Below are 12,189 nucleotides of genomic sequence, written 5' to 3'. Positions count from 1 at the left end.
AATTATAATCAATTTTAATAAAACACAACACTACATTATATAACTCTAACAGTAGGCTATTTAATATCTGTTGTTCTCTGGTTGTCAGTCAGAATGACAGTTCTTGCGTGAACATTGGCCTATATATACCCAAGCCTTTCATTTTTGTCTTAGTGTTTAAAATATTTATTTTGAAACGAATTAATTCATTAATTTCTTAATTAAAAACAAACAAACAGACTTACTGGGTGAGAAGGGTAGGCTATGACAGCTGTTATATCATACCCTGCCATGCCCAGCTGATGCAAAGAATATAATTTATATCTACACAGAAGAAAGCCCTGTCTAGACTCTGCCCCGGTACGAGTTGTGTTGAGCTATTCATTAGCCTGTTTGTTTGATGAAAAAAGATTAAATGTAGTTGCAATAAATGCTTAAGAATCCATACAACTGCAGCAGCAGAGGACTATTATTCTGCTGCATGATACTGCAGAAGAACTGATGATGGCACGGTTTGATCTTCGGCTGACCAATCAGCAGAAAGGGGCATTTAATTCCCGCCCATGTGTAGAAATCGAATATTCAAGCTGTTTATTCATTTTTCCACCCATGAACGAAAAACGAAAATTTAAGCTGAATTCTCATTTTTCGTTTATTGGAGAAAAAAAATGAAAAAGGAGCCATTTTCAAATGTTTCTACTTTCAATATTAAATAAAAAACGAATGATCGAATGATACACGGATTCATACACATGAATGTGACTTTTGACTTGAGTTCACGGATTTAAAACCTTCACTTACAACTACTTAACATCGTCAAGCTTTTAAAATGAACTTTCTGGCCGGGCTTTCTAAAACCACCAACGTTTTAATCTAGTTTGTGTTACAATGCAAAAAGGTTCGGACATTCAAAAACTGAAATATTGTGTAATAATGTCTAGCACACAACACCCCTCCCTCTGCAATAACTAGTTTAGTGTATTCATTGTGGTACACTGTAAAAAAAAATGCTGTAGTTTTTACAAAATAATTTTGGCAGCTGTGGTTGCCAGAATAATTTTGTAAAACATACAGAAAAACTGTAAACACATTTACGGCCAAAAAACGTACATTTTACAGTATAAAACTAATTTACAAAACAAGAAAATTTGAATGTAAACCAGTAAATTCAACAATGCACACTGCTATTAAAATCTGTTTCGTACCTTTAACATACTGAAAACCACCATAATAATGCAGGTGTTAAAAGAGAAAGCCACATGAAAAATCAAAGCTCATCACGAGCAGCTTCGCCACAAACAGAAGTATATACTAACATATCGAAGGTGCAAGAGTCATTCATGCAAACACAAAATACCATCATTGTAACACACATGATACTTAAATAATGCAATAAACTTTCATTAAACAACAGAAGATGTAACATAAAGCCCAAATGTACATAACTGATAACAAAAACTATTAAAAAACATGATTATTTAAACAAAATACTTTCAAATGTGGAGTTTTGGGAATTCTGGGAATATCAGTTTACAGTTTTTGACTGAAAATTATACATTGATTTATTATTTTTTACTTCTAAAAACTGTACAATTAACAGCATTTTACTGTAAAATTACATGAAATGTCTGGTTAGATCTTTTACAGTTTGTCCCTGTATATAGTACGGGAACTTACTGTTAACCTATTAACAGGTTTTTTTTTTCAGTAGCGTTTTTACAAAATTTTACAGTTAAAATTACACTTATTTTTTACAGTATATTTATCCATTATTTCTTAAATACCTCATCATATTTGTTATTTTAAATTTACTACAATTCAGGTATTGCCCGCTGTGGTAAATATTCAATGAATGCATGTATTTTCATTTAACTTTTCCCCATTGCTCTACAAATTAGACATTGATATGTCATTATATAATCTAGTAATCTTAATAGTTTAATAGCTATGATACTGTTTTGGAAATCAAATCTTTGCAAAAAACACTGCATCTAACAATGCTTTGGAAAAAAACTGTAAAAGCTGTAAAAAATAAAGGATATACACAAACCCAAACAGGAAATAAAACAGTTATTGAACAAGCATGTGTCCTAAACTCCGGAAACATTGGTATCTCATACTTTAGAGCAGTCAATGCAATTTGGGAAAGAAATCAATCGTATCTGTGTGAAAATATTCAGATGTAATCGTTAGCATAAGTTACTGTAATTTAATTACACATTTTATTCTCAGTCACTGTAACAGATTGCAGTTGCATTTATTTATTTTGTGACATGATCTGACTTACGGAGAGCATGCCATTCATCTTGTCTTATTGTCTTGGTGATGTTCACTGGCAGATTCCGTGGGATATTCAGTGAGGAATAGTAATACTTCACCGGCGTGCAACGCTGAAGCAAACCTGCGGAAATTCACAGAAACAATCTGATAACTTCAGCCATAATAGTGAAGATCAGATGATACATGTGTGTTTGAAAGGCTACATAGAGAAGCAATTTAGACACATTTCACAAAAACATCTAAACACATATTCAGGCCCTTAACTTTGGTCCCAATGCCTTCATTTGAATTATGATTATTAAATGTTCTAACTGGACCATAAATAACATTAATCAAAGTCAATAAATTCTCATGTCCTGCTGAGATTGACTTCACTTCCTCTTTGGGGTCCCAGTGGTGTACATGTAAAAATATTTATAACTGAATAATAATAAATTCAGTTCTCATAATTTAAATTTTTGGTTCTTTAGTGGCATCCATAGGTCCATGAAGAACCTTTAACATCCATGGAGACCTTCTATTGCACAAAGTTTCTTTATAGTGGAAAAAGGTTCTTTAAATTATTAAAATGTTCTCCACAATAAGAAAAATAATGTTCACTGTTCACAGAAGGGTTCTTTGGGGAACCCATCTCAGCAAAGGCCACCTTTTGGAATCTTTATTGTAAAAAAAAATTGGGAAAATATGCCCATTTGGTTACAGTTTGATCCCAGCAGGAACACACTGAAGTATATCATTGTTACAATTTATATATAATTTTGCGATATACACTCTGACAGGAGAGTACTACTACATCTGTCAGAAATTTGATTGGATTTATGTTTTATACCTGGGTAATGAGTGGAAAATGCTTGATTATTTTTCTAAAACATAATTATACATTTTCTCTCAGACACCAAAAAGAACAGGAGGATTAATCTTTCAAATCTACTGAATTTTAATTTACTCTATTTATCGTCAGGCAAGACCCAAAATCTGCATCCCATTGCCCTGAAAGACTGTATAATTGATCACATTAAGGACAGAAATGTTTTAGAAGCTTGTAAATGCATCGGTGCATCAAAGAAAATTCATATTTCTGGACCATTTTTAAAATCTACTTCTGCTTTTGTCATTACAGTGATCCAAAGGAACTCAAAAAAGATAAAACAATATACTGTACCAGAGAGGGTTAAGTGTGTTTTCCCTTAATAAAAGGGCCTCGTGGTCTCTTTAGACCTCAAATGGATCCCATTGCCCTGACAGTCTCCATCTGTTTCTGTATTTGAGCTGAAATGTGATGAAAGTGTGAACGTGAGCGTGTGGTTGGTGTTGGTGTTGATGTTAGAGATCAGCACCTTGGATAGCGCCAAGCATTCTTCCGCACTCCTTCACACATGTTCAGTAAACACATAAACACGCTACAGCTCTGCAACATCAGCTTCAGATCTGGGTACTGCTCACATGTGGCCCATTTAGCATCATCATCACCTTTAAAAATCAGGTCCTCGTTCTCCAGATCGAAGCCTTCTCGGTGGCATTTCCTCCACAGTCCGGTTGTGGTCGAGTTGTAGCGGCGGCTGCAGCGCGATTCCACGACGGGCTCAGGGTGCGGGGATTCCCGCAGAGGACTCGCTTTAGGTCGCGTCCGGAGTGGGAGATTCTGGTTGGAGATGTATATGTACCCTGGGTCATTTCTCTTGCTGGCGTATTTTTTGCATCGGTCCCGGTGTTTCCGCGCATCTGTTTCGTACCAGTAGTCCGTGCTGATGGCCATGGTCAAGAGCCCGATGGAGCAGAAGGCCAGGAAGAGCCCCGACGCCGTTAATATCCTCATGACGCCCGCGGATAGCTGTCACATCTTCCGCAGAGCCCATATCATCCTAAACCCGACATAACAGGACGATACATATGCTGCTGGAGCTCTAGACAGACATGTCTGTGCCTCTGCTGCTGCTCGCTTGGACTCGGGATGAAGGAGGACCAGTGCCGACACTGGAGACTGCTGATGAAAGCGCTCCGGGTTCGTCAGACAGCAGCTGTTATGCCGCTGTTCCCATAAAGGATATTCGGGCGAATCTTATAAACGTGTCCGGGTGATAGTGCACCCCGTATACATATATTTTCATGGATAAAAATGCAAAAGGATCTAATGTAGGACCTTTGAGATTTCTGACATTAAAACTTTTTTTTTCTTTTCTTTTTTTTAATTAAGCGGTTTGTCCTGAACAATATTTATCACTGTAATGGGAAATAATGTAGTAGTAGTAGTACTAGTAACTGGACCATAAATAACATTAATCAAAGTCAATAAATTCTCATGTCCTGCTGAGATTGACTTCACTTCCTCTTTGGGGTCCCAGTGGTGTACATGTAAAAATATTTATAACTGAATAATAATAAATTCAGTTCTCATAATTTAAATTTTTGGTTCTTTAGTGGCATCCATAGGTCCATGAAGAACCTTTAACATCCATGGAGACCTTCTATTGCACAAAGTTTCTTTATAGTGGAAAAAGGTTCTTTAAATTATTAAAATGTTCTCCACAATAAGAAAAATAATGTTCACTGTTCACAGAAGGGTTCTTTGGGGAACCCATCTCAGCAAAGGCCACCTTTTGGAATCTTTATTGTAAAAAAAAATTGGAAAAATATGCCCATTTGGTTACAGTTTGATCCCAGCAGGAACACACTGAAGTATGTCATTGTTACAATTTATATATAATTTTGCGATATACACTCTGACAGGAGAGTACTACTACATCTGTCAGAAATTTGATTGGATTTTATAGTGCACCCCGTATACATATATTTTCATGGATAAAAATGCAAAAGGATCTAATGTAGGACCTTTGAGATTTCTGACATTAAAACTTTTTTTTTCTTTTCTTTTTTTTAATTAAGCGGTTTGTCCTGAACAATATTTATCACTGTAATGGGAAATAATGTAGTAGTAGTAGTACTAGTAGTATAATTCAATTCAGATTTAAATAAAAAAATTTAAAAAAAAAACATTAAACAATATAAAAATTATACATTTTACAAATAAAATGTACAAACTCAAAAGTAACAATGTCTTTATGGACCTTGCTTTGTAAACAGTTATGCTGGAATAGAAAAGCGTCTTCCCCAAACTATTCCCAAAGTAATGTATATGTGTGAAAACACTTAGACACCAAATTGATTATTTTTTCTAAAACATAATTATACATTTTCTTTCAGACCCCAAACAGAACAGGAGGATTAATCTTTAAAATCTACTGAATTTTAAGACCCATAATCTGCATCTCATTGCCCTGAAAGACTGTATAATTTATCACATTGACAGAAATGCTTTAGGAGCTTGTAAATGCATTGGTGCATCAAAGAAAATGAATTCTACTTCTGCTTTTGTCATTAGAGTGATCAAAAAGAACTCAAAAAAGAAACACCCGTTTTCTCACAAATGTTCTTAAATGTAGACTGCATGGCTAGGTACTTGATTTTATACACCAACCCAAATTCAATAATAATATTTTTTTCAATATAGTATATGACCGGAAAGTATTGTTCTGAGAGTCACCCATTAGTGCAATTTTATGCATTATGAATCTACCCGAATAAATAATAATAAATTTAAAAAAAACTAACTGATGCTGTTTTTAGCAACACTACTACTACTACTACTGTTGTTATTGTTGTTGTTAGATTATTGGTCACTTTCATGTCAGTTCAGAATGGTTACACTGCTTTGGTATACATGAGAGAGTATCTTAACCAGCTTGTGACAGTAACAGGATAGCATTGCTCATCTAAAACCAATTAAGACCATCTTGGAATTCAAGCTGGTCCAAATTAGTCTAATTTCAGCGGGGTAGAGACAAAGCTTCAGCACCAGCAGATGTAGACATATACTGTACAAGATACTCTTAATTGCCAGATGATGGAGGTAAATATAATTTGTACAATCTATATAAAATTTTGCTGTATGTACACAGGAGAGTACTACATCAGTCAGAAATTTGATTGGATTTATGTTTTATTTCGGTAATGTATGTGTGGAAAGTGCTTAGACATCAAGCTGATTATTTTTATAAAACATAGTCATAAATTTTCTCTCGGACCCCAAACGTTAGAACAGGAGTAAAAATCTACTGAATTTTAAGCAAGTTTATTTATCTTTGGCTAAGACCCAAAAGCTGCATCTCATTGCCCTGAAAGACTGTATAATTTATCACATAAAAGACGTACATGCATCAGTGCATCAAAGAAAACGTATAATTTTTTATCATTTTAAAAATTATTTCTGCTTTTGTTATTAGAGTAATCAAAAGTAACATGAAAAAGAAACAAATATAATATACTGTCTGTACCAGAGAGGGTTGTGTTTTCCCTTAATAAAAGGGCCTCGTGGTCTCTTTAGACCTCAAATGGATCCCATTGCCCTGACAGTCTCCATCTGTTTCTGTATTTGAGCTGAAATGTGATGAAAGTGTGAACGTGAGCGTGTGGTTGGTGTTGGTGTTGATGTTAGAGATCAGCACCTTGGATAGCGCCAAGCATTCTTCCGCACTCCTTCACACATGTTCAGTAAACACATAAACACGCTACAGCTCTGCAACATCAGCTTCAGATCTGGGTACTGCTCACATGTGGCCCATTTAGCATCATCATCACCTTTAAAAATCAGGTCCTCGTTCTCCAGATCGAAGCCTTCTCGGTGGCATTTCCTCCACAGTCCGGTTGTGGTCGAGTTGTAGCGGCGGCTGCAGCGCGATTCCACGACGGGCTCAGGGTGCGGGGATTCCCGCAGAGGACTCGCTTTAGGTCGCGTCCGGAGTGGGAGATTCTGGTTGGAGATGTATATGTACCCTGGGTCATTTCTCTTGCTGGCGTATTTTTTGCATCGGTCCCGGTGTTTCCGCGCATCTGTTTCGTACCAGTAGTCCGTGCTGATGGCCATGGTCAAGAGCCCGATGGAGCAGAAGGCCAGGAAGAGCCCCGACGCCGTTAATATCCTCATGACGCCCGCGGATAGCTGTCACATCTTCCGCAGAGCCCATATCATCCTAAACCCGACATAACAGGACGATACATATGCTGCTGGAGCTCTAGACAGACATGTCTGTGCCTCTGCTGCTGCTCGCTTGGACTCGGGATGAAGGAGGACCAGTGCCGACACTGGAGACTGCTGATGAAAGCGCTCCGGGTTCGTCAGACAGCAGCTGTTATGCCGCTGTTCCCATAAAGGATATTCGGGCGAATCTTATAAACGTGTCCGGGTGATAGTGCACCCCGTATACATATATTTTCATGGATAAAAATGCAAAAGGATCTAATGTAGGACCTTTGAGATTTCTGACATTAAAACTTTTTTTTTCTTTTCTTTTTTTTAATTAAGCGGTTTGTCCTGAACAATATTTATCACTGTAATGGGAAATAATGTAGTAGTAGTAGTACTAGTAGTATAATTCAATTCAGATTTAAATAAAAAAATTTAAAAAAAAAACATTAAACAATATAAAAATTATACATTTTACAAATAAAATGTACAAACTCAAAAGTAACAATGTCTTTATGGACCTTGCTTTGTAAACAGTTATGCTGGAATAGAAAAGCGTCTTCCCCAAACTATTCCCAAAGTAATGTATATGTGTGAAAACACTTAGACACCAAATTGATTATTTTTTCTAAAACATAATTATACATTTTCTTTCAGACCCCAAACAGAACAGGAGGATTAATCTTTAAAATCTACTGAATTTTAATGAACTATATTTATGTTCAGCTAAGACCCATAATCTGCATCTCATTGCCCTGAAAGACTGTATAATTTATCACATTGACAGAAATGCTTTAGGAGCTTGTAAATGCATTGGTGCATCAAAGAAAATGAATTCTACTTCTGCTTTTGTCATTAGAGTGATCAAAAGGAACTCAAAAAAGAAACACCCGTTTTCTCACAAATGTTCTTAAATGTAGACTGCATGGCTAGGTACTTGATTTTATACACCAACCCAAATTCAATAATAATATTTTTTTCAATATAGTATATGACCGGAAAGTATTGTTCTGAGAGTCACCCATTAGTGCAATTTTATGCATTATGAATCTACCCGAATAAATAATAATAAATTTAAAAAAAACTAACTGATGCTGTTTTTAGCAACACTACTACTACTACTACTGTTGTTATTGTTGTTGTTAGATTATTGGTCACTTTCATGTCAGTTCAGAATGGTTACACTGCTTTGGTATACATGAGAGAGTATCTTAACCAGCTTGTGACAGTAACAGGATAGCATTGCTCATCTAAAACCAATTAAGACCATCTTGGAATTCAAGCTGGTCCAAATTAGTCTAATTTCAGCGGGGTAGAGACAAAGCTTCAGCACCAGCAGATGTAGACATATACTGTACAAGATACTCTTAATTGCCAGATGATGGAGGTAGAGCGTCAGTACTGCTCTCCTTGGCATGTTCAGCACTTGCAAACTGCATATCGGATCACTACAGTTGAGCAGTGATCCACTAGTTTTTAGCTATGACTATCAGAAATTCTTCATGCTCTGAAGATTGTCATTAAGTACTGTGGCACTTAATATAATGGCCTTTCAGTTGTTATGTTCAGCATCTTTGCTCCAAAAACCCCTCTTTTATCTCTGTTTCCTATATCTGGTTATTTGGAGAAAGTGTATATTTGTTAACTGGTTCTTTTAAACAATTTAATTAAATTCTTTTTACATACAGTATATGTTAGCACATGGCACAATAAAAATAATTTCAAAAAAGAATAGTGCCTTACTGTATATTTCCCAGCAAGCGGAAGACGATAAAAAAAGAAAAACTCCCCAGGATAAAATAAGATACAGTGAGATATGATAAGCAAGCAGCTCTGGGAGAAACCAACATCCAGTTGGGGAATCCCACCTCACCTAACATGTTTCAATAAATTAATAAAACATGCAGGATTGATAATGAGAAACATCCTCTTTTGGTGACAGACACTGGTTAAGATCTGAAACTGAGTGAGATAAACGCCGATGAAAAGGAGCTGTGGAGTTGAAAAAAGGGCAAGGCCAGAGCCAGTGAACCTCAAAACTGGTCTCTTGAAAGGTGTGGTTAGAGAAACAGAAGAAGTTACTTAAGTGTCCTCTTAGATATTGATGGACTAGACCATAACTGCTGTGAAACTGGACAAGTAAGCAGTGGAAAGATGATTGGAATGTACTCGGCATTACAATGTAATAATCAGGATCAGTTATGAATACATTCTCTACTTTATCAGCATCATAATAAGAAGAGAATGTTCCATAACTAACCATAATTTCTTAGGTGGAAACTATTGGTGTAAAAAAAAAAGGTCTTACAGACAAAGTTTATAAGTTAACTGTTTTGATCCTGGAAATTACTTAATAGTTTGTGTTAAATCTCCTTAATGTAATCCACCAATTAAAAAAAAAACTTATCTGGAGAAAAGCTGTGTGTTAGCTATGAATCGTAATAACATGCTGTCTAATAATAACTCCAAAAGGGAGCATGTACATACAGAACAACAAAAGGCCCAAGACTGAACCTTGTTGAACACCATACAGTACCTTGTGTTAAGTCAGACAGCTCATTTACACAAATAAAATTATGCAGTTGACCAGTATATAGATCTTTTTTCTGAAGAACTAGGAAATAAAAAGTTCTATTTCTATTATACATAAATTAAATAAACAAATAAATAAACATCAAAAATGAAAAAAGATGAAAGCAAATCAAATATAAAAACTTCCCCAGAATGGATAGAATGGTTCCCAAGATGGTTAAAAAATTATCCTAAATTTGGAACCACATCGGAATCATTTCTTTTTGGGTGTCACAATTTTTATGCAATGTTCGGTTTAATATAATGGAGGACAATAATGTGGTAAACAGGTTATGCACAAAATGCAGGATGCAGATAAACATGACATTTTTGGTAAATAAATTCCAAAGGCCAAAATTTTGTGAACGAGTGTGAATGAGCAACTTTTTATAGTAACAATAATATTGTTACTAGCAATTTTTCAAACAAATAGCTTCTAATGCTTTTAAAAAGTGTATACTTGATTTGACTGTTTGAATATTCTGAAAGATTTTTCTTTATTACAGTTTTTTCACTTGGTTTATTACATTTCTAGAATCATATTTACCCAGTGGGCAATTGATGTTGAAAAGATGGCAAATTGACCAAAAGTAACGTTAAAAATAACAGATCAATATGCAAATCAAACTGACATCAAAAACTTGACATGACGTTGATTCGATGTAAATTGAACATCAAAAATATTGGCCTACATATACATTAAACCAATTTATATGTGGAATTAACTTCCTATTTTCACACTGGAAGAAATGGCCATCCAAACTGAATTTACAATGATGTTACACCATTTTGATCAAGTCTTGACTAATATTTAAGTTGAAACTGATGTCAAGATGCCTGTTGGGTAACATTTACAAACCAATAAGTGCATTTTCTCAAAACAATTTGTACAAACAGCACTACACAGTGTTGGATTACCTGCAAAAACCTGTCATTTTCTCAAAATCCATCTCTCAAAAGTAAGTATTTATGTGATTAAACATATCAGTGTCATCAGAATGACAAGTCTTGTGTAATTGTTCACAAACAAGATATGAAGCATTACAGTAATTATACAGTATTAAAGCACAGTGCACCTTGTCAAAATACCTGTTCTGTCTATGAAACATTTGAATGACTGAGGAAACAGTTGTTCTCCCAACATTCAGCTGTACCTTTTGACCCACCTTGGCCATTGTAGGGCCATGATTGAATATATGGTCCATAATAGTGGCCCTCGTTTAATCAGAAATGTCCCTCAAAAAGGTAGCTAAGCGACTGTCTAAGGAAAGCCTTTTGTGAGTGATTACTGTTAACAACATAACAAAACATACATCTAAGTTCAACTTTTCTCAAGCTGAATGATGGTGTTGTGGCTGTTGTCCTCTGTAGAGTGAGTTAGTTAGAGAGCTCCTCAGGACTGTTGTGCAACAGAGACAGTGTGTGTGTGTGTGTGTCTGTGAGAGAGTGAGAGAGAGAGAGCGTGTGTGTGCAGGACTTCCTGTGGTGCCTGAAAATACCCTGCAATGCACTATTGGGAAAACATGAGAACACACAGACTCTCAAAACCCTCGGGTTCCCACTCAGTAGTCACAATGCTCTGGTCAGCTACAGTTAAAAACAGTCCTATCGAAATAAGAACCAAGCATTCAAGATGACATCTGATTTATCCTCAATAATCTCATCAAGCTCATTTATTATATTGTTTGAATCTCCATTAAGGGATTTTTTAAATCCAAAAATAAAAGACTTGCAGAGCACTCAACTCTAGAAAAGAGATGACATTACACAAGTGTCCATAAAAGTATCTCACATTCAGATTTTGGGGAAGTGAATGTGAAAGCTCCAAACTTCCCCATTTACTTTGTGTGTGTGTGTGTGTGTGTGTGTGTGTGCACGCACGCGTGTGTGTTTATGGAGTGTTTTCAATAAGCACATATGTAAAGTATTCTATTCAAAATAGATGATAGATAGACTGAAAAAAACAATTATGTGGAAAATAATGAAGGACTTACTTTGAAATAATTTTAACTCAGAAATTGCCAGTAAATGTTTACAAATAATTACAAAGAAATGGCAAGTAACAAATAAATATGACATTTTTTAAGTAGAACAACTAAAATAGTATTTTCTTGCAAAACATACTTCAGTAGACTTGGGGGATGGATAGATAGATGGACAGACAGACGGACAGACGGACGGACGGACAGACAGACAGACAGACAGACAGACAGATAGACAGACAGATAGATAGATAGATAGATAGATAGATAGATAGATAGATAGATAGATAGATAGATAGATAGATAGGTAGATAGGCAGACAGACAGACAGACAGACAGACAGAGACAGATAGATAG

The 12,189-nt window shown here is 35.6% G+C and overlaps 2 protein-coding genes across 2 annotated transcripts in view; both read right to left on the bottom strand.

Annotated features, from left to right (window-relative positions):
- LOC107571669 (transmembrane protein 178B-like) overlaps nucleotides 1-4,256 on the bottom strand; it is an 8,320-nt gene extending 4,064 nt beyond the window's left edge. Inside the window, exons 1-2 of the mRNA XM_016258002.1 lie at nucleotides 3,730-4,256; nucleotides 2,267-2,380 (exon numbers count right to left, since the gene is read on the bottom strand). Coding sequence (XP_016113488.1) covers nucleotides 2,267-2,380; nucleotides 3,730-4,075 — 460 coding nt within the window. The 5' untranslated portion in view covers nucleotides 4,076-4,256. The remainder of the gene's footprint in view (nucleotides 1-2,266; nucleotides 2,381-3,729) is intronic.
- A 2,432-nt stretch (nucleotides 4,257-6,688) lies between these two features.
- On the bottom strand, nucleotides 6,689-7,421 carry LOC107571670 (transmembrane protein 178B-like). The gene has a single exon (XM_016258003.1). The coding sequence runs from the start codon at nucleotides 7,238-7,240 to the stop codon at nucleotides 6,755-6,757; it is 486 nt and encodes a 161-aa protein (XP_016113489.1). The 5' UTR covers nucleotides 7,241-7,421; the 3' UTR covers nucleotides 6,689-6,754.
- Between the last annotated feature and the right edge of the window lie 4,768 nt (nucleotides 7,422-12,189).

The sequence above is a fragment of the Sinocyclocheilus grahami genome, unplaced genomic scaffold, assembly GCF_001515645.1.
Source record: "Sinocyclocheilus grahami isolate Dianchi unplaced genomic scaffold, SAMN03320097.WGS_v1.1 scaffold1632.1, whole genome shotgun sequence".
Lineage (NCBI taxonomy): Eukaryota > Metazoa > Chordata > Actinopteri > Cypriniformes > Cyprinidae > Sinocyclocheilus > Sinocyclocheilus grahami.
The sequence above is the reverse complement of the archived record's forward strand: the minus strand, read 5'-3'. Positions and strand labels throughout refer to the sequence as shown.

Coding starts and splice junctions, on each gene's coding strand:
- LOC107571670 (XM_016258003.1), bottom strand. CDS start 7,240: ATGAGGATATTAACGGCGTCGGGGCTCTTCCTGGCCTTCTGCTCCATC.